General features: G+C 47.2%; 1 protein-coding gene across 3 annotated transcripts in view; it reads left to right on the top strand.

Annotated features, from left to right (window-relative positions):
• ATP2A3 (ATPase sarcoplasmic/endoplasmic reticulum Ca2+ transporting 3) overlaps positions 1–21,235 on the top strand; it is an 88,132-nt gene extending 66,897 nt beyond the window's left edge. For 2 of the 3 annotated variants that reach the window (XM_079955493.1, XM_079955495.1), the window contains 11 exons: positions 24–155; positions 2,269–2,394; positions 5,667–5,885; positions 6,281–6,616; positions 7,286–7,506; positions 9,046–9,248; positions 10,861–10,946; positions 11,341–11,474; positions 12,931–13,048; positions 14,591–14,708; positions 18,358–21,235. In XM_079955493.1, coding sequence (XP_079811619.1) covers positions 24–155; positions 2,269–2,394; positions 5,667–5,885; positions 6,281–6,616; positions 7,286–7,506; positions 9,046–9,248; positions 10,861–10,946; positions 11,341–11,474; positions 12,931–13,048; positions 14,591–14,708; positions 18,358–18,410 — 1,746 coding nt within the window. In that variant the 3' untranslated portion in view covers positions 18,411–21,235. Of the gene's footprint in view, positions 1–23; positions 156–2,268; positions 2,395–5,666; positions 5,886–6,280; positions 6,617–7,285; positions 7,507–9,045; positions 9,249–10,860; positions 10,947–11,340; positions 11,475–12,930; positions 13,049–14,590; positions 14,709–18,353 lie in introns of all 3 variants that reach the window. The other variant, XM_079955494.1, reaches the window with a different exon arrangement.
• The last annotated feature ends 4,718 nt before the right edge of the window (positions 21,236–25,953 follow it).

Raw genomic sequence — 25,953 nt, 5'->3', positions numbered from 1 at the left:
CCCTTTTCCCTTCCTGTTAACAGTCCAAGAAAGTCTACGAAAAAGTGGGCGAAGCCACAGAAACGGCCTTGACATGCCTAGTGGAGAAGATGAACGTTTTCGACACGGATACCAGCAGCCTCTCCAAAGTCGAGAGGGCCAACGCATGCAATACAGTGCGTAAGACGTTAATTTTCCTTCTGCTTGCTTGCGCTCAGCTGGGGCAGCCAGAGAAGAGAGGTTCAGGGTGGCCTAGGCTTGCTTCCTACACTGGGGGGTCAGCAACCTACATTCCTTGGGCCACAAGCAGCCCATGGGAGAACTTCAAAGTCCCTCAGTAAGAGTTCAGTTTGGGCCTATGTCCAGAGAGATCTGGTGTTGGAAAAAGAGGTGAAAGGGAAAGGGGGTGGCAGAGAGAGAGGGAGAGAAGGGGTGGGAAAAGAGAAAGAAATTGGGTGGCCTGCCCTCTTTTGGTTCTGGCTGCACCCACCACTGGCTTTGGCCACACACACAGTCAGTGTGTGGCTCCTGACAGAATATCCTAGAGTTGCCATACATCCAGACTTTCTCAGACGTAGCCAGGATTCAACCTTCGAAAACTGGGCATCTTGCTTTAAATGTCCGGGGAAATATTTGTGTCTGGATTTTAACTTTTTGAAATCTGGCAACCCCATAATATCCCCAAGATAATTTGTTCCTTGAAAGAAAAAAGGTTGCCCACTCCATCCTTTCATACTCTCCAACATTTCTGTGATGAAAATAGAGATGTCCTGAGGAAAAGTGGAACATTCCGGGATCAATCCAGAAACCAGGACGGCTTCTGTAAATCTGGGGCTGTCCCTGGAAAATAAGGACACTTGGAGGAGCTGGCCACCACCCCAATATCTCTTTGTTTCTCTCAAACACACTCCCTCATTCTCTGTCTTTCAGTCGCTTGATCACACCCTCTTTCTATCAGACATGCTCAAAACAGGAGGGACTTCTGGAGGTTAGAAAAGCTAGTTGAGAAGGGAGGGAATTATGAAGGGCAACTGATAATAGCACAAGATAAGCATTGACTTTCTTGGCAGCACCGGCTTTCGGGTCTTTGCAGGAGCCTTGGTGCCAAGATGGATCTCTTCGTTTGTTACCGTAGTTTTCCGTGTATAAGACACCCCCATGTATAAGATGACACCTATTTCTTTTAAACCCCAAATTAAGAAATTAAGTTGTTTAGGGTGTGGGGGAGGTCACTTCCGCCAATCACTCACCCGTCTGCCCACCACTGACGATTGCTTGCCACAGCCACTGCCAATCGCACACCTTGCCGCAGCTGCCAATCGCCTGCCCGCCTAGCCACAGCCACCAATCACCTGCCCAGTTGCTGCAGCCACAGCCAATCGCCAGCAGGCCTTGCTGCAGCTACCAATCACCTGCCCAATCACTCCCCCCTCTGCATTCACTATCCGTGTATAAGACGACACCCAATTTTTGCCCATTTTTTTTAAGCAAAAAGCATCATCTTATACACAGAAAAATACGGCAGATTATTCCATTGAGTTGTGGGCTGCGTAATCCCATTAATCCCCGTGCAAAACATCACCCGAGATGCGCTGCACACCTGCCTGATTGAAAGCCAAAGCAAATGGAAGTTCTACTGAGTCATCCAACCCCTTAAAATGAAGCCCCTCTCGAGTCTTTGCCTTCCTGCTTGCAGGAACACCCTTGGTGCTGGAACTCATAAGAACATAAGAGGAGCTCTTCTGGATTAGAGGCCGGTGGCCCGTCTGGTCCAGCATCCCATCCTCACAGGGGCCAACCAGATGCCCGTGGGATACTGGATGTAGATCTGACTACTGGCAGCCATCCAGATTTTCCTCTGAATGCTGGGTTCATCTATAGGCAGCTGGGAATCTGAAGACTAGAAAGATGAGGTTTGTGAGGAAATGGCATTATGCTTATTCAATTAAACTGAAAGCACCAAGGGTCAACAGGAGTAAATCTGAGGCTTTCTCCAGCGCTGGTAATATTTAATTGGATTGAGGATAATGTGCCTGCACAGCAGATGCCTTTAGTAAGGGGCCCACAGGTATCATCCAGACTGACCCCCCACAAAAAACACACAGCAGTAGGACCCTGATGCTTGGAATTTTCTAGAAATCTTGGTGTTGAGCTTATCTGCTTTTTTTCTGAACCTTCTCCGTACCTTTTTTGAGGTGGGATGTCCCGCTGAAGGGAATTCACCTTGCTGAAGTTTTGAGGGTTCAACTCCTGCATCCCTGCATCCTTTCTTCCCTCCTCCCTCTTCAGGTGATCAAGCAGCTGATGAAGAAGGAGTGCACCCTTGAATTTTCCCGCGACCGCAAGTCCATGTCGGTTTACTGCACGCCGGTGCCGACCAACCACAATTCTTCTGGCAGCAAGCTCTTTGTCAAGGTACCAGCTCGTGGGCAGAGAGCCCTGCTCCACTTGGTGGCCACAGAATGCTGATCTTTCACAAGCTGGCAATGAAAGGGGAGCGGCAACAGAATGTTGCAGCGTGGGGTTCTCCTGCTGAGGGTTGGGAGGGAGTTCCAGAAGGCAGGTGCCGCCATGCTAAATGCCACCGAGCTCTGACATTGTACAGACCAGACCTTCTGATAGGATGGCATCTGCAGAATGCCCTCTCCAGCAAAACACAGCGATTTGTTGGTTGTATAGAGGACAATCTTTTAGGTATCCTGGTCCCAAACTGCATAGGGCTTTTCACACCAATACCAGTTCAAAATCCCACAAAATCCTGCAAGCAAGGTACCCTAGGCTGGAGGGAGTTTGTCTCCATAAGCCACCTAGTTACCTCCACACCAACCACAATAGTAGCCCCATCAACACCAAATTACTTATTTTTTTAAATTAAATTTCTATACCACAGTGGAAGAGTGCGCCAGTGGGGGGTAAAGTTGAACTGTTGGAGAGTTACAGCACCTGCTGTAGCTATAGAGACTGATACGGGAGAGAGACATGTTTTGTTGCAGCTGGGGCAGAAGAAGACGCCCGGTTTCACTATTACAGATGCACCACGGTGTTTCTTCTCTCTGCATTTACAATACAAAAACTCGAAAAACAGCAGCCCATAATGTAATAACAAACTAAAACAATTGCAGTACTCCAGCCACGATTGGCAGACTCAAAACTCCCCATTGTCCCTCGCCCATTGACCATACTGGCTGCTGGGGGCTCCCTCTCTCCGCTGCTTTTCCTCCATGGTTTTAGCTCTGGGCAAGGCTGAATCCTGGCAATGCTTACAAAAGGTTTTAGTGAACCTGTAATCCCGGGGAATTGGCATTCTCTTACTTACTCATTACATATATACCCACCTTTCATTCATCAGGGGCGTAACATGATGGTGCTATTCTTCTGTGAAGAAGCGTTTTCTGCTGCTTCTGCACACAGGTTGTTCTGTCTATGTCACCGATTTCCCCTTTCCGTCTGGGTTTTGTAGTGACCTAATCAGGGTTCCCGGTATTCCACATAACTCTGCTCCGTTGTCCAAGCTTCCCCCTTCTGCAAAACATGCAGCATTTGAAGACTGGCAAAGCAGCACCACCTAGAGGAAATGCTGGGAATTGGCTGAGTTCCTAGTGAGCTAAACTATCACTGGGCTTAACCTCTACAATCGCTCACTTAGCAGAGCTTCTCATATGCAAGAGGATATCGGGAGAAAAACGGACAATTCAAAAGCCAGCATCCTTGCTATAGCAGGGTAGGGAGACTGGATGCACCTCCAGAGCTTGCTGCACTCTAGCTCCCATCAGTCCCAGCCAGCATGGCCCACTGCCCAGGAATGATGGGAGTTGGAGTCTAATGCTGTCTGGAAGGCCACAGGTTCCTCACCCCTGGGATGCAAGGGGTCTGCACTGGAGGTGAAAATCACATTGCTTGTTTAAGAACGTTATAAGAGCCCTGCTGGATTAAAACAATGTTCCACCTAGTCCAGCATCCTGCTCTCACTGTGGCCACCCAGATGCCCCAGTGAGAAACCCACAAGCAGGACCCAAGCGCAAGAGCCCTCTACCCTCCTGTGGCTCCCAGCAGCTGCTCTTCAGAAGCATTGCTGCCTCCAGTTTCGGAGGCAGAAGCATAGCCATCATGGCCAATCTCCATTGATAGGCCACTCATAGAATCATAGAGTTGGAAGAGACCACAAGGGCCATCGAGTCCAACCCCCTGCCAAGCAGGAAACACCATCAGAGCACTCCTGACATATGGTTGTCAAGCCTCTGCTTAAAGACCTCCAAAGAAGGAGACTCCACCACACTCCTTGGCAGCAAATTCCACTGTCGAACAGCTCTTACTGTCAGGAAGTTCTTCCTAATGTTTAGGTGGAATCTTCTTTCTTGTAGTTTGGAACCATTGCTCCGTGTCCGCTTCTCTGGAGCAGCAGAAAACAACTTTTCTCCCTCCTCTATGTGACATCCTTTTATATATTTGAACATGGCTATCATATCACCCCTTAACCTCCTCTTCTCCAGGCTAAACATGCCCAGCTCCCTTAGCCGTTCCTCATAAGGCATCGTTTCCAGGCCTTTGACCATTTTGGTTGCCCTCCTCTGGACACGTTCCAGTTTGTCAGTGTCCTTCTTGAACTGTGGTGCCCAGAACTGGACACAGTACTCCAGGTGAGGTCTGACCAGAGCAGAATACAGTGGCACTCCTCCATGGTTATGTCTAATCCTTTATTAAAGAAATCTAGGTTGGTGGCCATCACTGCCTCTTGAGGGAGGGAGCGCCATAGTTTAACTATGCACTGGGTGAAGAAGGACTTTCTTTTCTCTGTCCTTCCAACCTTCACCTTCATTGGAAGTCCACGAATCGCAGTGTTATAACAGGGAGAAAAAAAGTTTCTCTGCTCCAAAAGGCAGAAAAGTAATTCCCTAAATAGCACACGCTCTTGTTTTACTTTTAAGTCTCTGTTTTCATGCAGAGGTATCGTCGATCAAATGCCCAGTGTTCATTTGTGAGTTCGGCTAAAGGACATATTCACACTAAGATTGGCTGTTGTGTTGTTGTGTGTGTGTGTGTGTGTTTTTAAAAAAAATCTGTCCTGCTGGGTAGGGATGGGGGTCTGAATTTGCTGCTCTTTTCATCAGACCTATCCAACCCAAGGTTTCTAAACTTACTGGTGGTTCAGCATACAACCCTCAACCAGATGATTCACTACTTCTGGATTTTTGAAGTGTTTTTTTGTTTGCAAAAAGTGAACAGAAATTGCTTATTTTTATTGGCTTAGTTTTAAGACCATTTTTCTCTCACTTAATGCGGGAAAAAAGGCTAAGCTATTACAACTAAAAATGGCGACTTTACAAATATACAATGAAAACCTTTAAAATAGCAGCAAAAATGCAATAAAGCAGGAGGTGCCCAAACCATAGTCCATGTACCACCAGGAGCCTGTGAGCATCATTCAGGTGGTCCATGCTGTGTCTGTGAATTTGAAGAGGGCAGGCGGCACATCCATCCCATCAAATAATCCACATTGAATTTTAGCCCTGGCCCTTTAGTCGGCTCTCCATCCTCTGGGTGCTAATGGAATCCACCTGAGGAATGCAGCCCAGTGCTAGGGAACCCTCCAGCTCTTGGGCTGGTTGTCCTCCAATCTCTTACCCGTTTGCTTGCTTTCTGCATCTCTTAATGGGCCTGTCCTGTGACTTCCATACCTTTTCCGACAGGGCGCCCCAGAGAGCGTCATCGAGCGCTGCAACTACGTCCGTGTTGGCAGCACCCGGGTTGCCCTGACTCTCTCCACCAAGGAGAAGATACTCTCCAAGATCCGGGAGTGGGGCACCGGCATCGACACCCTGCGCTGCCTCGCGTTGGCCACAAGAGACCACCCTCCGCGGAAGGAGGATATGCGTCTGGATGATTCCAGCCAGTTCATCAACTACGAGGTAAGGCAGAGTCAAGGAAGAGGCCCAAGAGCAGCCTGGTTTAGGATGGAGTGAGGTGGTTGGAGCAGTGCATGAGGAGCAGGGTTAAGGAGCTGTGTACAGTTCATAAAGACTTTAAGGCTCCCCAAGCTATCATTGTTTATATCCACCTTCAGCTTTGTGTTTGCCGGTTGTTTGGGACGACATCTGCCTTAGGTCTTATGGCTAATGCAGTTTGATAATCCTTTGGCTCCTCAGAGGAGGCATTGGGGAAAAACCAGTTCTATCCTCAGCCATTCCTGACTACAACCACTAGGCACCCTCGGGCCTTTCTTAAAAAGGGCTTCCCTCTATAGAAAGTCTGGTGGGTACCACTCTTCAGGGGACTGATCCCTCCCTTCTCGTCCGGCCTGCAGACCAACCTGACCTTCGTGGGTTGTGTGGGGATGCTGGACCCTCCTCGGAAGGAAGTGATGCTGTCCATCGAGATGTGCAAGAAAGCCGGCATCCGGGTCATCATGATCACTGGCGACAACAAGGGGACGGCCGTGGCCATCTGCCGGAGGATTGGGATCTTCTCGGAGAGCGAAGAGGTGGCGGACAAAGCCTACACAGGGAGGGAATTCGACGACCTCTCACCAGAGGACCAGAGCAACGCCTGCCGTTCTGCTCGCTGCTTTGCCCGCGTGGAGCCTGCCCACAAGTCCAAGATAGTAGAGTACCTGCAGTCGTTCAACGAAATCACAGCTATGGTGAGCTTTGGAAACGGGGACTCCCTGACTGTCTTGTTGCATCTGAAGCCTCCAAGCATGTTCCTGAATCAGATTTCGGAGCTAGCTGGCTCCAAATCCCCTTCCAGTTGCTGGACCTGCAGATAATCTTGGGAAATAGCTTGGGTGGGAGTGGATTGGGCCCAAGGCAGCTGAAAGATCGTGTCTCCCTGTATGAAGCTGACCAGGTGCTAAGATCCTCAGGTGAGCACCTTCTCCCAGTCCCTTCAGTATCAGAGGTGTAGCTGGTGGTGACCCAAGATAGGGCCTTTTCTGTGGCTGCTCCCATATTGCAGAATTATTCTTCTTCTTCTTCTTCTTCTTCTTCTTCTTCTTCTTCTTCTTCTTCTTCTTCCCCCCTCCCAAAGAGTAGCCTAAGACCTTCTTGTTCAGACAGGTCTTTGGAAATCAAGGTGCAAACAGTGCTGCCCAATGGGCTGCTATCAGGGCAAACTAGATTTTAATTGCTGGCTCTAAATGTGCATTTAAACTCATTTGTTATTAACACATTGTATTTTATAACATGTTTAAATGTTATAGGCTTGCTGGCTTTCCACAGGCGTCGGGTTTGCCCCTGTGAGAAGACGATGCTGGCCTAGATGTCTCTTCTTATGTTCCTTCCAGTGATGAGGGCTTTTCTTTGTGCTCCAGACCGGCGACGGAGTGAACGATGCCCCTGCGTTGAAGAAAGCCGAAATCGGCATCGCCATGGGCTCCGGCACAGCGGTGGCAAAGTCAGCAGCGGAAATGGTCTTGTCCGACGACAACTTCTCCACCATCGTCGCAGCCGTGGAGGAGGGCCGCGCCATCTACAACAATATGAAGCAATTCATCCGCTACCTCATTTCCTCCAATGTCGGAGAAGTGGTCTGGTAAGTGCCTTCTCCCTCCATTCTGGACCCAGGAATGCCTGTGGCCCTCCAGACGGGTGCCAACTCACACCAGCCAGCATGGCCAATCATCACGGGCAATGATGGAAGTTGTAGTCCAAAATATTGGGAGGGTGCCTTCAAAGCCATCAAAGAATGTGTAAATGCGCCTTGTTTGCTTTGTCCATTGGGTGCTCCCCAGCAGACAAGTTTGGCTTGAGCATGGGTTCCACTCCTAATTCATAAGCTTTATAATAATAAAGCATGGGGTCCCCAGCAAGCCAGATCTTTATCTCCCCCACAAATGGGCTGACTTTGACAGGTGGGAAGAATGCAGAATTGCACACCAGTACATCAGCTGACGGGCAGGGAGTTCAGTCCTGTTTTTTGAAGGGTTGAGGTACACCGGAGCTTTCACCACAGAGAAATAAGCAGAACAGATGCTCTGGTAGAGAGCTGGGTGCCTCTCAGGTGATAGATGGGAGAAGAGTATTAGATGGTCCAGCAGGAGGGGGGCACGAGTCCATGACTGCTTCAGATATTAGGGATGTGCCTAATTTGTATATGCTTGGCAGTGGTACTTGGGTTGTAATATGTTGAGTGTGAGTGATGTATGTAAAAGGGGTTGATGGGGGCAATGTTGGAATCAACGAACACTTGTGGTGGTTGTGTGAAACGGGTTGGTGAGTAAAATGGGATGAATGATTGCATGCATGTTGTGGCGCTTGAAATTTATACCACCTTGCAGGGCTATCCAATTTTATTCATTCCTTATTACATTTGTGGATATTGTTAATGCATTTTGTTATGCGACACGTTTGATGTGGTTTTATTGTACTGATTGTGTGCGCAACCCACTTCAGTATCTTTTAGCTAGCAGCGTGGTCTATAAATGGATATAATAAACTCACTATGCCTCAGCCAATAGGCGGGGAGTTCAGTCCTGCTTTCCAGCTGCATCTCTACTTGCCCCGCATTTCATGTCACAAATGGGGGGAACCCTGGAGGTTTCCAGTCCTTGGTTTCTGGAAACCAGGCCTTATGAGGAATGGTTGAAGGAGCTGGATATGTTTAGCCTGGAAAAGAGGACACTGAGAGGAGATTGGATAGCCATCTTCAAATATCTCAAGGGCTGTCACATGGAGGAGGGAACAAGCTTGTTTTCTCTTGCTCTGGAGGGTAGGACTCAAACCAATTGCTTCATGTTACAAGAAAGGAGATTCTGTCTAAACATCAGGAAGAATTGATGATAAGAGCTGTTTGACAGTGAATGGTCACCTTCAGGAGGTTGTGAACTTTCCTTCCTTGAATGTTTTTAAGCAGAAGCTGGATAGCCATCTGTCATGGTTGCTTCAGTTTAGATTCCTGCATCGCAGGGGGTTGGACTAGATGACTTTTTGAGTCCCTTCCAACTCTACAATTCTACGATTCCCTGAAATCTGGCCCTCAGACCTGAGGTTTATCACTTGTGTGATAAAAAAAGAAAAGCACTGGGAGTGAAATCAAGTCATGGTAGAATTTCTGTGTGTTTCTTTCCCCCAGTATCTTCCTGACAGCCATCCTGGGCCTCCCCGAAGCATTGATCCCAGTCCAGCTGCTTTGGGTCAACCTGGTGACCGATGGGCTGCCAGCGACGGCTCTGGGCTTCAATCCGCCTGACCTTGACATCATGGACAAGCTGCCGCGGAATCCCAGGGAGCCTCTGATCAGCGGGTGGCTCTTCTTCCGCTACCTTGCCATTGGAGGTGAGAAACGCCCCCCCCCCCCAGGCCATGTTCAACACTAGGGATTAGGGAGAATTTTGGAGACTGCTTTAATCCCCATTCGCAGCACAGAGTTTAGAAGTTCCCACAGGGAGACTGTGTGTGTAGACTCAGGTCCTCTCTGCAGACATTTGCCCAGAATGCATCAGAATCCAGCAGGTGTCAGGTGACCGTGGGGCGGGGCTAAGGGTGGAGCATCACAGCCTCTTCATCCTCCCCACCCCTCAGTGAGATTTTATCTCAGGTGTATCTCACATTCTAAACCAAATCTCCGTAGTTACAGCCAATGACGAGCGTCAAGGAAATACAATGAGAGCCACATGAAATGCATTATCCAATAGGGTGTATAATAGGGTGAAAAGGAATAAAACAAAATAAAATACCAGAATTGACCTTTTTGGTGGTGGCTCCCTGTTTGTGGAATGCTCGCCCCCAGGCCTGGCGCCATCATTATACGTCTTAAGGCGCCAGGCAAAAACATTCCTTTTTAACCAGACCTTTGGCTCCTAACGACCTGTGGCCTTCTAGAGTAGGTGGGATGTTTTAATGCATTCCCCCTTTCCTATCTAGTTTTAATGTATTTATGGGGGCTTTCTTGTGGGGGGGGGGGTTTAAGCTTTTTTGTAGTTGCTTTGAGTTGCCATGGCAAAAAAGCGACTAGTAAATTCATTTAATAATAAGTAACTAAAAATAGCACAGCCTTAAACAAAATGGGCATTAACGTTTTGTCATTGCGTCACGAACTCCAAAGAGGAAAACTGCAAAATGTCTGGGTCGGTTCCTGGTGGGTTTTGCTTAGCTGGAGTGCGGCACTTGGCTACTCTGAGAGCGAGAGATATCTCGGCTTCCCGGCTTCCTTCCAATCACATCTTTGTTGCAGTTAGATTGTAAACCTTCTAGGCAAGGCTTTGTTCGCTGATTTAATGTTCTATAACGGCCAGGATCTTAACAAGGCAGTTAACAGGTCTACTCAGAAGTAAATCCCCCTGGGGCCAATGGGACTTAATCCCAGATAAGTGGGAATAGCAGTATTGGGGCATCTCTGACGAGGGTCTAATTCAGCCTGCCAGGGCCTTCCATTTGTCCTGTGTTTTGGACAAGACACGACAAGTCCCACCCACCTGCCTCACCCTATGCCTTCTCCCCACTGCACAATGTAGGCCAGCTGAAGAAGCCACTTGAGTGAAAGGGGAAATTGTAGATACCTCCCATCAGCTGGTTGGCAGCAACTGCAAAGATCTGTCCTTTCCAAGCACCTGGGCTTCCCTCCCTAACAGCTGTGCCAAAGTGACATCATTGCGATGTTGTGTGATGGACAGGCCAGGGGCCCTGCCCACTTGCCAGACATGTCCCATGGGAGGTGGAGTATAAAGCTTGTGGTATTTAGGTTGCAGCATCAAAAATGCTGGTGAGCAGAAGCTGCCCAGGGATTAAGTAGCCTTTGAAACTAATAAATGATGCTCAGAGTGGGGCTGCGCTGTAAAGCCTGCATGGAGGATATGGCTACTGTCGAATGGCTGCCTTCTGAAGGCAGCACAATAGCACACAGAGTTTCGCCTGTGTGATCAATTACTTTTTCCTCCTTTCCTTGCAGTGTATGTTGGCTTTGCCACTGTGGGTTCAGCTACCTGGTGGTTCTTGTATGACCCCGAAGGACCACAAGTTACCTTCCACCAGCTGGTAAGTTGATAGTCCAGTGCAGGGAAAACACGTGAGAATATCAGAAGAGCCTGGATCTGGCCCATCTAGTCCAGCATCCTGCTCTCACAGTGGCCGACACATGAGCAGGATCCAAGCACAAGAGGACTCGCCCCTCCTGCGACTTCTGTTATTCAGAAGCATTCCTGCCTCAGACCACGGAGGCAGAGAATAGCTATCAAAGAAGCCTAGTCATTCTTGTTGTCAACCCACAGGGATAGCAATTTCGTGACTGCTGCTAGCAAAACAGGGAATAAAGTAATTTAATTTTTAGGACCAAAAGGCTCCTCTGGAACCTGTTGGTAGTGGCGGTGAAAGATGGGGGGCAGTGGCAGCTCCTCACTCCAGACTTGTATTTATATTCTCCTGCCTACAGAGGAACTTCATGCGATGCACAGAGGACAACCCCATCTTCGAAGGCGTCAACTGTGACATTTTCGAATCACGTTACCCGACCACCATGGCGCTCTCTGTGCTGGTGACCATTGAGATGTTAAATGCACTCAACAGGTAAGGCATTGCCGGCCAGGCATCTCCTTCTCTTAAAAAAAGGTTTCGGTATGAAATTAAGAAGAAATGGTCCGGCAAATGGGAACTGGCTAACACAGGTACAGTCTGTGGCCCGTTTAATCCAGGAAGGGGATTTTCTGCATCACGTGTAAATCATGCGTAGATGTGCAGAGAACCTTGACATCTGCATGTGCTTCTGAATCATGCAAGTACAAAATCATTTGGGCAGAGCATGCTCTGTGGCATAAATTATTGTTGCCACTAGTGGAAAATGCCTAGAGTTGCACAGGAATTATGAGAACCCCCCCCCCCCCCCCAAAAAAAAAACCCACCACAGTGCAGTTTTGAAAAGTTTTGGTCCGCCATCGTGATTTCAAGTGGCTTCCAAACAAAGACCAAAACCTGAAAACCGCTTTCCAAACTACAGTGGTACCTCATGTTATGTACTTAATCCGTTCTGGAGGTCTGTTTGTAACAGGAAACCGCTCATAACACGAGGCACGCTTTCTGTAATGGCGCCTCCCGCTGCTGCCATGTCGCCGGAGTGAGACTTTCACTCACATCCCAGGGCAAAGGTCACAGCAAGGGGCATCTACTTCCGGGTTAGCGGAGCACGTAACCCACAGCATTCGTAAGGGGGACGGGGCCACCACCGTCGTCGTCTTCGTCATTATCACCAATATCAAAAGTATCATTATAATACGTTTGTAATATAGCACATTGGACTTTAATTTGGGTCATGGGTTTTTTTGGGCTCGAGTAAAGTGACAGACACGGGTGGCGCTGTGGGTTAAACCACAGAGCCTAGGACTTGCCGATCAGAAGGTCGGCGGTTCGAATCCCCGCGACGGGGTGAGCTCCCGTTGCTCGGTCCCTGCTCCTGCCAACCTAGCAGTTCGAAAGCACGTCAAAGTGCAAGTAGATAAATAGGTACCTCTCCGGCAGGAAGGTAAACGGCGTTTCTGTGAGCTGCTCTGGTTCGCCAGAAGCGGCTTAGTCATGCTGGCCACATGACCCGGAAGCTGTACGCCGGCTCCCTCAGCCAATAAAGCAAGATGAGTGCCGCAACCCCAGAGTCAGCCACGACTGGACCTAATGGTGATAGGTCCCTTTACTTTTACCTTTAAAGTGACAAAATTTGGGTTGGTAAAGCAGATGTTCTCTTCTATCCTTTTCATGGGTGAATTATGGGGGGAAGAAGGATGCATGTGCGGAAACGGTGCGGGGGGGGGCACAGCAAAGTTTTCCTGTGATGTTTCTGGTCACACCCACCAGAGTCAATGAGATTTAGTGTGACTAGATGGTGTGTTGATTTTAAAAATCCCACAGTTCCATAACTCAACAGGTACTGCAGTGTGAAAGGAACGTTAGGGATCAGGGCAGAAACTCTAGCATTATAATCAGGAAAACTAACCCAATACTCCCAACGTCTGAATGCACCCCATCTCTCCCACAGTGTGTCTGAAAACCAGTCGCTGCTCAGGATGCCTCCTTGGCTGAACCTCTGGCTCCTGGGGGCCATTGTCATGTCCATGGCTCTGCACTTCCTGATCCTCTACATGAAGCCATTGCCTGTAAGTAGGTAAAACCTGCATTTTTGAGGGCGGCCAGATGCAGACGAGACCCAGGCTGCCCGTGCCTGAAATCCCCATCTCCTGCTCCACTATTAAAGGTGTAGGAGACAACCCTCACCCCATCCCCTTCAGCATCTGACCACCCAGACACCATGAGAGAGGGGGAGCCTTGGACCCCAAGAAAGACGCTACCTGCTCTCCCACTTTCTGAGCAGGCTGGGTCCACATGTGGTCCCTTTCAGGACTGGACTTGGCAGGGTAAGCATAACCAGTTGCCTTGTTACTGAGGCAGGAAGTTGGTCCTAGTAAAGCAGTGGTTCCCTAAGTGGGCTGTACCCTGGGGAGCAGGAAGTGGGATTAACTGGGGGAGGGCACTAAGGCCCCATCCACATGTCCACTTGTGCCATGCCTAGAAAGCATGAGTCTAAGCACTTTTCCACTTGCCCAGTTCCTTCCAAGGGAATATCCACTCTCTAGTGATAGATTGGAACAAATGGCAATCCAGGGGGAACCCAAATTGCTGTTTGCTCCGATTGAGCTCTAAAGAGCAGTTCTAAGAGGCCAGCAGGAGGTGCAAATGAGCATCAGACCTTGAAAAGCTGGCATCACTGGATCCATTTCATTGAACGGATGTTTAGAATTTAGTTTAGTTTTCATTGGCTTTTGAATAAATGTGCAATTAATTGTTACTTTTTTGATTTTTGTGTGTGTTATTGTCTTCCTTACTGCAAACCGCTATTCTCAATCATGCTTTTTCATAGGATAGGATAGGGGGCACTGGAGATGAGTTTATGGAACCAAGGGGGCAGTGGCCTGAAAAAGTTTGCGAACCCCAGGTCTCAAGCAAGTATGGAGCAACCTGTGGCCTTCCAGGTGGCCTCCAACTCCCATCACACCTGAACATTGGCTATGCTGACTGGGGGCTGATGGGAGTTGGAGTCCAACAACATCTGGAGGACCTCAGGTTCTTCATTCCTGATCTAGACCAACAGCTGCTCTCCAGAGTCTCAGTTAGAAATCTTCTCCGTTGAAGCTTCTGTTTGATGAAGAGGAGACACCGGGCATCAATCATACAACCTCCCGTGTGCAAACTTTCCCCATATGTTTTTCTCCCTGCTGGGAGACCCATTGTGGGCTAACATTGTATATGTTTGTTTAAATTCACATTTAGAGGTTGTTTCCCCTCCCCCCCGAAGCAAAAACATTATCTAGCAAGAAAAATATTGCATTGTGACGTACTCCCATTCGTGGTTCCAGTTATGAAGTTACGCCCTCCTCTAGGAAACTCCATTCCGTTTCTCCTCCCCTTTTTCGTGTTTCCCTCTGCAGACACTCAACAAGCTCACTGAGCTGCTGGAAGTGTTGCCATGCTTGGGGATCTTTTTCTATTAAAAAAACTAAGCAGTGCTATAAACCTCAGGGTTACCACTGCAAGTCTGCTGATTCCTGTGCCTGGACAGTGCCGTATTGGTTACATAATGATTGGCACTTGCCTCTAAACCGAAGGACAGGTGTGATACATATCCTCTCCTTGCTTCCCAGCTGATCTTCCAGGTGACACCACTTAGCTGGCCCCAGTGGGTAACGGTGCTGAAAATCTCCTTGCCGGTTATCCTGCTGGATGAAGGACTCAAGTACCTTTCCCGCAATCATTTAGATGGTGAGTGTGTCCTGTGGTGGGGTTGGCAGTCCTCTCCTTCTTTCCTGCATGTGCATGGGTCACTTAGGAACCCAGCTAGCGGGGTCACAATTATCATAAAAATGATAACAATAAAAATACATTATTTATACCCTGCCCATCTGGCTGGGTTTCCCAAGCCACTCTGGACAGATTCCAAAAGAATATTAAAAACACGATAGAACATCAAACTTTAAAAACTTCCCTAAACAGGGCTGCCTTCAGATGTCTTCTAAAAGTCAGATAGTTGTTTATTTCCTTGACATCTGGTAGGAGGGCGGTCCACAGGGCAGGCGCCACCACCGAGAATGCCCTCTGCCTGGTTCCCTGTAACCTCACTTCTGGCAGGGAAGGAATTGCCAGAAGGCCCTCGGAGCTGGACCTCAGTGTCTGAGCCAAACGATGGGGGTGGAGACGCTCCTTCTGGTATACTGGGCTGAGGCCATTTAGGGCTTTAAAGGTCAGCACCAACACTTTGAATTGTGCCCAGAAATGTACTGGGAGCCAATGTATCAGCACAGATAAGAGACAAGCAGAGCTCTGCGAGGTCAGGCCAGTGGCTCATCTGGTCCAGCATCTTGTTCTCATAGTGGCCAACTAGATGCACCAGTGGGAAACCGGCAAGCGGGACACGAGTACAAGAACACTCTCCCCGCACTCCTGTGATTTCCAGCAACTGGTATTCAGGAATCTTGGGTGAGGTACCTTGTCGAAATGTTTTTTGAAGGTCCAAGTCCACCGTGTCCACTAGATCACCTCTGCCTATATCAGGGTTTCCCAAATTTGGGTCTCCAAATTTGGACTACAACTCCCATCATCCTTAGCTAGCAAGACCAGCGTTCAGGGATGATGGGAACTGTAGTCCGGAAACAGCTGGAGACCCAACTTTTGGGAAATCCTGACCTATATGATTGCTGACACTTGTAGAACTCTTAACAAGTTTGTGAAACAGGACTTGTCCTTGCAGAAGCCTGGGAGTAAGTCCCACTGAGCTCAGTGAGGTTCATTTCTGTAGAAATGGACAGTTTACATGAGAAACATGTCATTCTTCAGAAGTTGTTTTGAGTGACTTTGAAACTCCCTGCCTAGGGGCCTCAGGCAGGTACTTTCACAGTACTCTTTTGGGCACCTGCAAAAAGAAAGCATTTCTATTTCGGCAAGCCAATCCACATATGCAGACTGTTGCCATGTGCTTTAATCTGTTTTTATCTTATTGCTGGTTTTATTTTTTTATAAAAAGCTGTTCTTAACTGTTTTATGTTACTGCTTTATAATCTTTTTGAAATCCAGTCTGAGGGTTTTTCCTTGCAATCAAGCAGCATCTAAATTATATGAAATAAATAAATAAAAATTGCAATTGTAAGTCTAAACAGAAGTTTGCTGGAGCATTCATTATTATATTTTAATATTTTGTTAAAAGCTGCCCAGAGTGCCAGATGGGCAGGGTATAAATAATATATTATTATTATTATTATTATTATTATTATTATTATTCATAACCGTGACTAAGCTGCTCCTGTCCAGGTGGGGTCGTAGTTGGCTGCTAGAAGCTATTTGAGTGCCATGGATATCACATGGCCTTCCAGGGACAGAGCTGGCTCTATCCCCACACACAGACAACACACAAAGTGTAAATCTGATCCTTAGGGGAGAATGCAATCCCATTCAAGCAGGTTGGGTACCAGCTCGCTCGGCTTCCCACTCCTGCTATTGCATTGCAGGAATTTACAAATCCTCTTAAATCAATTGTGGCATTTTTTCTCCTTCTTTGCCTGCCAATGTAACCTGCTCTCTTGGAGACCATAAAAGGCCCCTTTGAAGCACAGCAGGATCTCCATAGTGACTCATTACCGGTGGGCATAGAACAGAGTCTTTGTGTCTGCCTTGGATGCTGAGAGAATGTCGTTCCCCCTGTCATAATATGGCCTTGTAGGGTAATCCTTTGCTGTCGTTACCTTGGAGCCAAATTGACATGTGCAAAGAGGGGGGGGGGGGGGAGAGAATGCTTTACGAGAAGACCAAACCCATTCCCCCCCCCCCTCCAGGAGGGTTTCTGGCATTGTTTTGCTTTTTAAGCAAAGAGAAATGCTGTCTGCTACCTGACTTTATGTCAGGAAGGCGGCTTTCATGCTTTGAGGGCTTTTAAACAAAGATCTGTCAGGGATTCTTTAGCCTCGGTCCCTGCATTGCAGGGGGTTGGACTACATGACCTTTGAGATACCTTCCAGCTCTATAACTCAATGCTCCACTTGCCACTTAGAGAGACCCCCCCCAAAAAAACTAGGACACAGAGCAAGCCCCATGCCACTTGGAGACCCACATGTCTCAATCTGGGCTACTAGGAAGGGGAAGACCAGGCCCAAGGCTCAACACGATTCAGCAAGTATAGATCTTGTTTCAGCAAGTACTGTGGAAGCTAGGGTAAAGGTAAAGGGACCTCTGACCATTAGGTCCAGTCATGGCCGACTCTGGGGTTTTGGCGCTCATCTCGCTTTATTGGCCGAGGGAGCCAGCATACAGCTTCCGGGTCATGTGGCCAGCATGGCTAAGCCACTTCTGGCGAACCAGAGCAGCGCACGGAAACGCCGTTTACCTTCCCACCGGAGTGGTACCTATTTATCTACTTGCACTTTGACGTGCTTTCGAACTGCTAGGTTGGCAGGAGCAAGAACCGAGCAACAGGAGCTCACCCCGTCACGGGGATTCGAACCGCCGACCTTCTGATCGGCAAGTCCTAGGCTCTGTGGTTTAACCCAGAGCACAGAGTCAGAAGTTATCTCCTGCTATTGCAGCAAGTAACACTGCCCCTGAGGTTCCATTCATTGGTCATAGGCCATTGATGGGGTCTATCCTGTCCTGCAATTTTTGTCTAATGGCCCTTTCCCAGCTATTTGAGGTTGTGGTCCTTGCCAGGAACATGGTTCAGAAGCTTCAGCTGGTCCAGAATGTGGCAGCCAGACTGCTGATAGGGCATCTGGCTGACAACCTGTGACATCAATGTTAAAGCCTCTGCACTGGCTGTTTTTCATCTATTATCCAGCCAAGGTCAAGAACCTTGTATTAATTTGCAAAGCCCTGAACGACTTAGGCCAGGTTGATTCCTGAGTTCATCTGCAGGAGGGTCATTGGTTGTTCCTCAGGTTGGCACGGCTTACTTGACAACAACAAGAAACTGAGCCTTTAATGTCACTGGCTCGGTCCTGTGGAACACTCTGCCACTAGATTCAGCAGGCACCTTCTCTGCCAACTTTTAAACTCCTGCTGAAAGTTTTTCTGTTATGCAGCCAATTAAGAATACATCTTTCCACAATAACTAGCTGATTTCTGATTTTAACTTTTTCAAATTTTATGGTATGGCTTTACATATAATTGTTGTAAACAGCTCTGAAGTTTTTAATGAATAGCAGTAGATAAATATTTTTTATAAATAAGTCTCTTGAGGCAGTTAGTTGCACAAAGCAGCAATCTCTTGCATGAATGCCTTTTTTTTTTCTTTTTGGGTTCCCTCCATCCTGAGTTATACTATTATGGTTAAAGGTAGGGGGAAATATTTTATCTTTAAAAAAATGAAAACCGATAATCATTTCCCATCTCTCCCCCTCCACTCATTCGCCCCACCACCACCAGGCAGAGATGCGAAGAAATGAAACGACACCAAAAGGAACTCAATTTCTCCGCAATTGAACCCTCAGCTCCTAACTGGGACTGAAGAGTCTGCATGCCTGAACATCACCAGAAGCCAACAAGGAATATGCATGCTTTTGAAAAAGTGTCGGACTTAATGCAGTTGAATCGTTAAAGAAAAGGAAAAACAAACAAACAACCTGACTTTATTTTTAGTTTTGTTTTTACTCTTGTTACATAGCTTCCCCTTCCACCCTTGTACATAGTGGTGCAAAGACTGGACAGCTAAATTATGGCTTAGGGTGTAGAATTTTGCAATGTCGTGGAGACAGGAGAGCCTAGATCCTTAAAGGTCTGCTTCTTCAAAATGCAATCTTTTTTCCTATAATTTTCTCTTCTTCCCCACCCTCCAGATCTTCAATGCCCTAAAAACCTGTATTTTTCTGTCTCAGAAAGGAAGTGAGCTTGTGGTAGTTTCGGGGAGAGTTCTTGACAGACACCACCCCTGCTCAGGAACAGGTAGCATTAAGTGCTCCCTTGATGCTCTGACTTAATTTAACTCTCACCTGAAACCCATAAGTGAAAAATCACACAAATCGTTTTGGAGATTTCCCCCCCACACACCTTCCCCTACATTCCAATGTATCTCAAGGTAGTCAAATACCCCTAAATCCAAGCAACAATGCGCTATCAGAAGAAGATTCTTTTATGTATTTATTTTATAAATTTGCATGCTATGAATCAAATGTGGGGGGGAATCATATCTAGGCAATGCAGATAACAAAATTGGCTTAACATAATCTGTTTTAAAGCCATCAAAAGTCATATCAGCCCAAGGACTTGGCCATACGTCTGGGAAAGCTTGAGTAAATAAGGATGTTTTAAGTTCTTAAGGAATCTGTTTCCTTTGATCAGTTTTTGTTGAAAAACGCTGTGGGAAATTTTTGTTACTAACATTGTCTGGGACTAAAAAAGAATGAAATAATCCCAGTAGCAAAAATAAATCATTTTCTGGGATAAATTTCCCCTAGACTCTCCAAAAGTAAACTGCCTGGGCACATAAATTGAGCCTGAGTTGCAGATAATTTGGGGCAATGGCAAATCTTGGGATATTTAATCTTCTCCCAGATGCTTTTTTTGGAGCTCAGAAAGAAAACGGTCAATGGTAAGTGGCTGAAATATGTGGGCATTATTTACTACTGAACATTGTCTTAGGTCAGCCTTGCCCAACCTGGTTGTGATCCAGAGGTTTGGGATCACAACCCCCATCAAGCAGCAGAGCTGCACTAACTCAGGCGGATGGGACTTGTAGTCCAAAACATCTGGAAGGGCTTAACCCAGACTGCCCTAAATGAACTATGCTATAGATCTTTGGGTAAATTCTGCAGTGGAAAGTGCCCTGGGGTGTAATTGCAACCCCAAAGGTCTGAGTTAATTTCAGTCCCATTCATTTATCCTGCCTTTCAGTCTTTAACAACCCTGGGAATTACTGGGAGTTCTATAGAGGGCTGAATGTTGAATGGTCTCTGCACACCACAAAACTACAATTCCTAGGGTTGCGGATTCTGTGTTTATGCTGTGTTTTCATTTGCTGTTTTTATGTGAGAGATACAAGTCCAGCTTAAGCTGTTTTCAACCACGTTTTGTTGGGTAGGTCTGCTTTGCACTGGGGAGTGAATGCTATCAACGTGTTGCCACCATACTAACATAACATTTAAAAATGTGGGTGTTGCACCTTCATCTCAGGGATGTTACTGTGGCAGTTTTAGGTTCATCCTAGCGCCACAAAAGTTGGAGTGTTTGGCTGCTTGCCGTGACCAATTCTTGCACAATGTAATTTGCTACAAAATCTTTTTTGGGTGGGGTGGATTCTGGTGCAGAGTATTGTGTGAATACACCACATTATCCTGCCACCTTTTTCTTGTTAAGGGTTTCCATGACCTTTGGGACACATTTCAGAACCCACGTGTCTTACCTTTCAAATAACAATAAGCCAAAAAGAAATTCCGTGGACCATTTGGAATAAGCAACTACAGAACTGAGAATGCATTAATCAAATCTGAGGGGAACCCCTGAAGGTGAATGAGGGCTGAGCAAGCTGGGGAAAACTTCCTTATATCTCCAGGCTAACGAACGCTGGATCTGTTGAAGTTCTTGATTGTCATGCACAAACAAGTTGAAGTCACAGGCACATATTGTTAAATGTACAGGAGCAATGCCAGGAAAGAAGGTGGCAACCCAATGTGTGTGTCATATTCATGTTCCTGTAGTTATCGCTTTGCTAATTGAGTTTAAGCCCCTCTGTGTCTCAACTTGGGCTATGCATTTCTTTGCTTTATTTATAGATACCTGGTTCATGTGTTGTGCTAAGGCAAACCATGGTTTAGGGTGAATGCCCTGGCTCCCGAAGAGGAGATTGCAGTTGCTGCTGGTTTGTTCTGCTGCTGGTTTGAGTTAAGCCATGGTTTCGTTTAGCTTGTTGTCCAAACCTGAGCTTGTCGTTTAACTCTCCTGGACAAAGAACAAGCAATAACTCCTAGGACAGTCCTTGGTTACTGCTCATGTTTAGCCTGTAGAGAGCTAAACCAGCAGTCCAGGTTCAGATGGCATGCTAAGCTGAATTATGGTTTGATTTAGCATGGGACAGCGGGCAAAGGGTCCCATGCTCTAGGATTCCGCATGTTGGTGCTAAGCCAGGCTTCATATAACATGCAAATCCATTGCTAAATTTAAAACATTGTTCAAACCTACTTATCTGTCATCTTTCCCAACCCAAAGATATCTCAGAACTGTAGTTTTTAGGCTATAAATATTTAGAGAAAAATGATGCAAAGGTTCGTATTTCTTTTGTGAGCTTGTGGGGGGTACTGAAACTGTCCCCCCCCCCCAAAAAATCATCTTTTTGATGCCTTTTCTTGCAAAGCTGTTCACTTTCCAATTTACCTTGCCCTCATTCTCTCACTTACCCTTACTGATGTCATCAGGTAGACCAGGCTAGCCAATGGGATGCCCTTCAGCAGCTGTGGGATTACAACTTCGATCAGCCCCAGCCAATGGTCGGCGATGATGGGGGTTGTAGCCAACCAACAGCAGCTGGACTAGACTGTCTGCTCCTGAGATAGCAAAGCATGATAGGCTGCACAGTACTGCAGCAGCAATCATCTTGTGGCATGATCCCTGATTGGCTAGACTTTCCCTCGAGATGGATCCTAGAGGAAGCAGCAAGTGGGTAAACAAAGGCCAGTAAACAGGATATGAATCTGGGCATTTATACAATCTAAACTGATGGGGAAGGATCTCTGCTGTACCAAAACAGCCAATTTCTGATGAAAACTAAAAGTGGAGAATCTTTTCTAAAGCCCCAATCCAGCCTCTTTGCGTCATTCTCCCTGCTCCAGTGCCCTTCCAGATATTTTGGAATACTCTTCCCATCATCCTGGACCCATGGCTGTACTAGAGAGCAAGTTTGGAAGGTTGACTCCAATCTTATATCTTAGCCGAGACTAGACAATTCTATAATTCTATGAAGTTTGTAGGGACGCGGGTGGCGCTGTGGGTAAAACCTCAGCGCCTAGGACTTGCGAGTCGCATGGTTGGCGGTTCGAATCCCCGCGGCGGGGTGCGCTCCCGTCGTTCGGTCCCAGCACCTGCCAACCTAGCAGTTCGAAAGCACCCCCGGGTGCAAGTAGATAAATAGGGACCGCTTACCAGCGGGAAGGTAAACGGCGTTCCGTGTGCTGCACTGGCTCGCCAGATGCAGCTTCATCACACTGGCCATGTGACCCGGAAGTGTCTGCGGACAGCGCTGGCTCCCGGCCTATAGAATGAGATGAGCGCACAACCCTAGAGTCTGTCAAGACTGGCCCATACGGGCAGGGGTACCTTTACCTTTACCTATGAAGTTTGTAGCACCCCCCTTTAAATAATAATAAAAGAAACAACTACTGGAATTCTCAGGGAAAGCCTAAACCAGACTCCAGCCTGATTTTGTCGTATTTACCTTTGCTGTCTTGGAGGTAACGCTTCACCCTTTAGCATTTTGGGCGAAGGGTGTGAGTGAGGGGGAAGCCCTAATTTTTGGCAAAGTGAGGGAATCACCTCAGGCTCCAGATGTGGGGGGTAGGGGGCAGTGACAGCCTCCTACAGATGTTCCCCCAGAGCCCCCTGACCATTCCATTCTTTTGGGGAGCAGAACTGTGTCTGCCATGGAGCCCCTAAATTAAGGCCCAGGGCACAATGCTATCCTGTTGCTTGTGTTTGAAGGAAGATTCAGCTGCCGATCTAGCTGGCTTCTGGACGTAAAATGGAAAGGAGGCCATCTTGGCCATACATTTAAAGTGGTGTGATCCCACCTTGAACCGTCATGGCTTCTGCCCCAAAGAATTCTGGGAGCTGCGGTTCGTTGAGGGTGCTGAAAGTTGCTAGGAGGCACCTTTTCCCCTCACAGAGCTACAGTTCCCAGAGTTTCCTGTGAAGAGGGATTGATTTAGTTAGACCACTCTGGGAACTGTAGTTCTGGAAGGGTAATAGTGGTCTCCTAACAACTCTCAGCGTCCTTAACAAACTGCAGCTCCCAGAATCCTTTGGGGGAATCCATGATGGTTTAAAGTGGTATCATAATGCTTTAAATGCTGGTGCCCCGGCAGCAAAAATGTCTTAGGCCAGCCCTGCCTAGGTTGAAGTCTTCTCAGTGTAGTTATAGCAGGCTAAAATCTGACAGGTACCCCCGAAAACTTCATCTGTGGATTTATACCGGTTTTTGTTTTTTGTTTTAAGAGAGACAGGCAAAGAGAGATCAGTCACACATATTGGACCTGCTTAAGCAGCTTTTGTTTTATTTTTTTAAATGACGATTCTCCAATATGCTGATTGAATTTCAGGCCACCCCTTTCTTCTTTATCACCAGCATTGTATAAAATAAGATGTTAATTAAATGATTGGGAGCATCACCAGGCCCTCTGGGAGTGTACAGACTTGAATATACTACTGAGTTGGTTTTGCTGTACAGGAAAAAAAAATTCTTGCATGAAATGTTGTTACTGTATTTAATATATAAATGTATTCAAGGAATTTTAATATGGAGGGTTTTTTGGAGAGGGGGAAAAAACCCCTTTATAGATACTGTGTCTGATTTCAGGAAAGTTGTTTTAAGAAACAGAAAGAAAAGTTATTCTTCACATTCTGGCTGTGTTGTGTGTGTGTTTCCCTCCCCCCTCCCCCTTGCGGTCGAGGTGATCTCTGTTGGCATTTTAATATTTTAGTCAGATGGGGAAGACCAACACACAGATTGTACAAGGCTATGAATGCTAATCACAGTGAAAATCCAAGCCAATTGATAAAAATAAGCAATAAAAACGCTACAATTGTAGCGAACAGCATGAAGTAAAAAAAGAAAGAGAGAAAAAAGAGGTATAAACAAATTTATACAATCCAAAGGGAGCCTTGACTGACAAAGAGTCAAGGAGAATAAGGCAGATGTGCAAAAGAGAGAGGATGGCACCCATTTATTCAGTTATTTAATTAAAGTAACCCAGACACAGTCAAGTCACCATCTGCCAGCGTCCAAATTCTGAGAGACCTCGCAACTCACAACAACCACAGCAACAACAACAACAAATTTAATTAACTGTTCCCCAAAAGCGGATGCATTTTGCAGATGAATTGCATGAGCTAAGCTGCTGGGTGGAGAGTCCTCTCTTGCAAGGTTGTGTCTGTGCCATTTTACTCCTTTCCATCTCAAAATATGTACCAGAAGTCACTTTGAATTTTGTAAGAAAAGCAACTCATAAGTTACAATAGCAATAACAGTCATTTATCATACATGGAATTCTTAGCACTCCCATCATAGTCCCTCTCGTCTCCTTGGATCAATCTAACCCTGGAACCAGGAAGAGTCAATTGTGGAAGTCTCTCTAGTTTTAGCAGGGGAAATGTTAGGAGGTTACTTTCCAACTAGGAAGACTTCAGCAAAACACCCCAATCCTGGGACACCTTCCTCATGCAGAGCTCCTTTGGCGTGTCTGCGTGCTGATTGAGTTGTTGCTCTGGGACCCAAGTGTATCATTCACAAGGCAGCTTGCAAGACTCTAAAATTGGAAGTGGGCAGGGGGTTGATTTTCAGCATGAGGGCGATTTCCCCTCTTCATGAACCCCCTGGGGGCAGCAGCAAGTGTAGCCCACAAAAGAGAAGATTGGTATCCATCTATCTTGGGAGACAACGGAGGATTGCGCCTTCGGGGGTAAAGCCCAAACCATTGGAGAGTTACAGCAGCTGCTGTGGCTGTCCAGACCAATAGGGGAGAGACATGTCCTGTTGCAGCTGGGGCAGATGAAGGTGTCCATGGCGTTTCTTCTCTCTGATCTCCTCCCAGCGGTTATTCCTTCTCTGGTCACTCCTGTGGATACCCAACCTAAGTGTGTCCAGGCATTGTAGTCCTCTGCAAGGCATTCCCACTTGCCAGGGCTGACGTTGCCAACCTTCATGTCACATTTGCAGACATCTTTGTAACACGGAGTCGGTCTGCAAAAAACCCCAGATCCGGTTATGAGCCATTTCGGCACACAACAATTATGTAACGATTTTGTTTCTCATGGTGAGTCAAGCCACGTGATGGTGCCCATCCTAGCACACACAGTTTAGGGTTTGTAGTATTAGCTGGAGCTACAGGATAAGCTGCAGGTTGAGGGCACACCTAGTAATAATACTTGTGGGTGTCTTCCTTTTTTCTTTGAGGATGCAGATAGATTTGTTATTTCGTCTTTCACTCCAAGCTTCTCCGTGGAAAAGTGCATAAGCACACACCCAGTACACTTTGGCAGCAAATCCATGGTCCTGGACTGTAAATATGCTTTTGAACGGGGGTTATTTGCTTGGCACATCCGGAGATGCGTCACTCAGCAGTAATCCACAGCAATCATTCTGGGGACCAATTAGCATTTTCCTCCAGGTCAGATTGGCCAGTGACTGGAAAGTGGAGGCTCCCTCTTAGGTGCCTTCTATGCAGCTGGTGGATTTATCCCCTCCGGTTGGGCTGTGCAGATCCAAACCTGTTGGCACACTGTTAGCACCTTCTCATGACTCTCCTGGTGGTTGTTTTTTTTTTTGCCAAAACAAGAGTGCAGTCCTGCTAAATGATACTGAGACCAGGGCGGGGGCTAGAGACAGTGATGTAGTTCAAACAAGCACAGCCAAGGGTACCAGGGGAATAGGAGAGGGAGGGTTGGGGAGGAGGTATGGACCAAATAGAACTTCCCATGTACCCTGCAGGGTTTGGGTGCACCACACCAAGCAGGATTGAACTCCCCAGGCCCACACACCAACCAGTTTAGCTGGGAGTTCAATCCTGCTTTTGGCAGGGATTGACACTGCAAGCGGCCACTCCATCCATGTCTACTTGCACCACACCTGACGCCACAGATCACATCAGGAGTGGGGTAGGTGGGTGTGGTGTGGGAGAAATGGCCAGGTAAGACAAATCTGGCCTGTGGGCTGGAGTTTCCCCACCTCTGGTCTCTTTGGCAATCACTCGTAGCCCAGTAAGATTGTCTTCCATAAACATGGTTTTAAAAGTCAGTCCGTAAGTGAATGTGGAGGCCAATTCTG

The sequence above is a fragment of the Podarcis cretensis genome (assembly GCF_951804945.1).
Source record: "Podarcis cretensis genome assembly, chromosome: 15".
In the NCBI taxonomy this organism is placed as follows: Eukaryota; Metazoa; Chordata; class Lepidosauria; order Squamata; family Lacertidae; genus Podarcis; species Podarcis cretensis.
The sequence above is the reverse complement of the archived record's forward strand: the minus strand, read 5'-3'. Positions and strand labels throughout refer to the sequence as shown.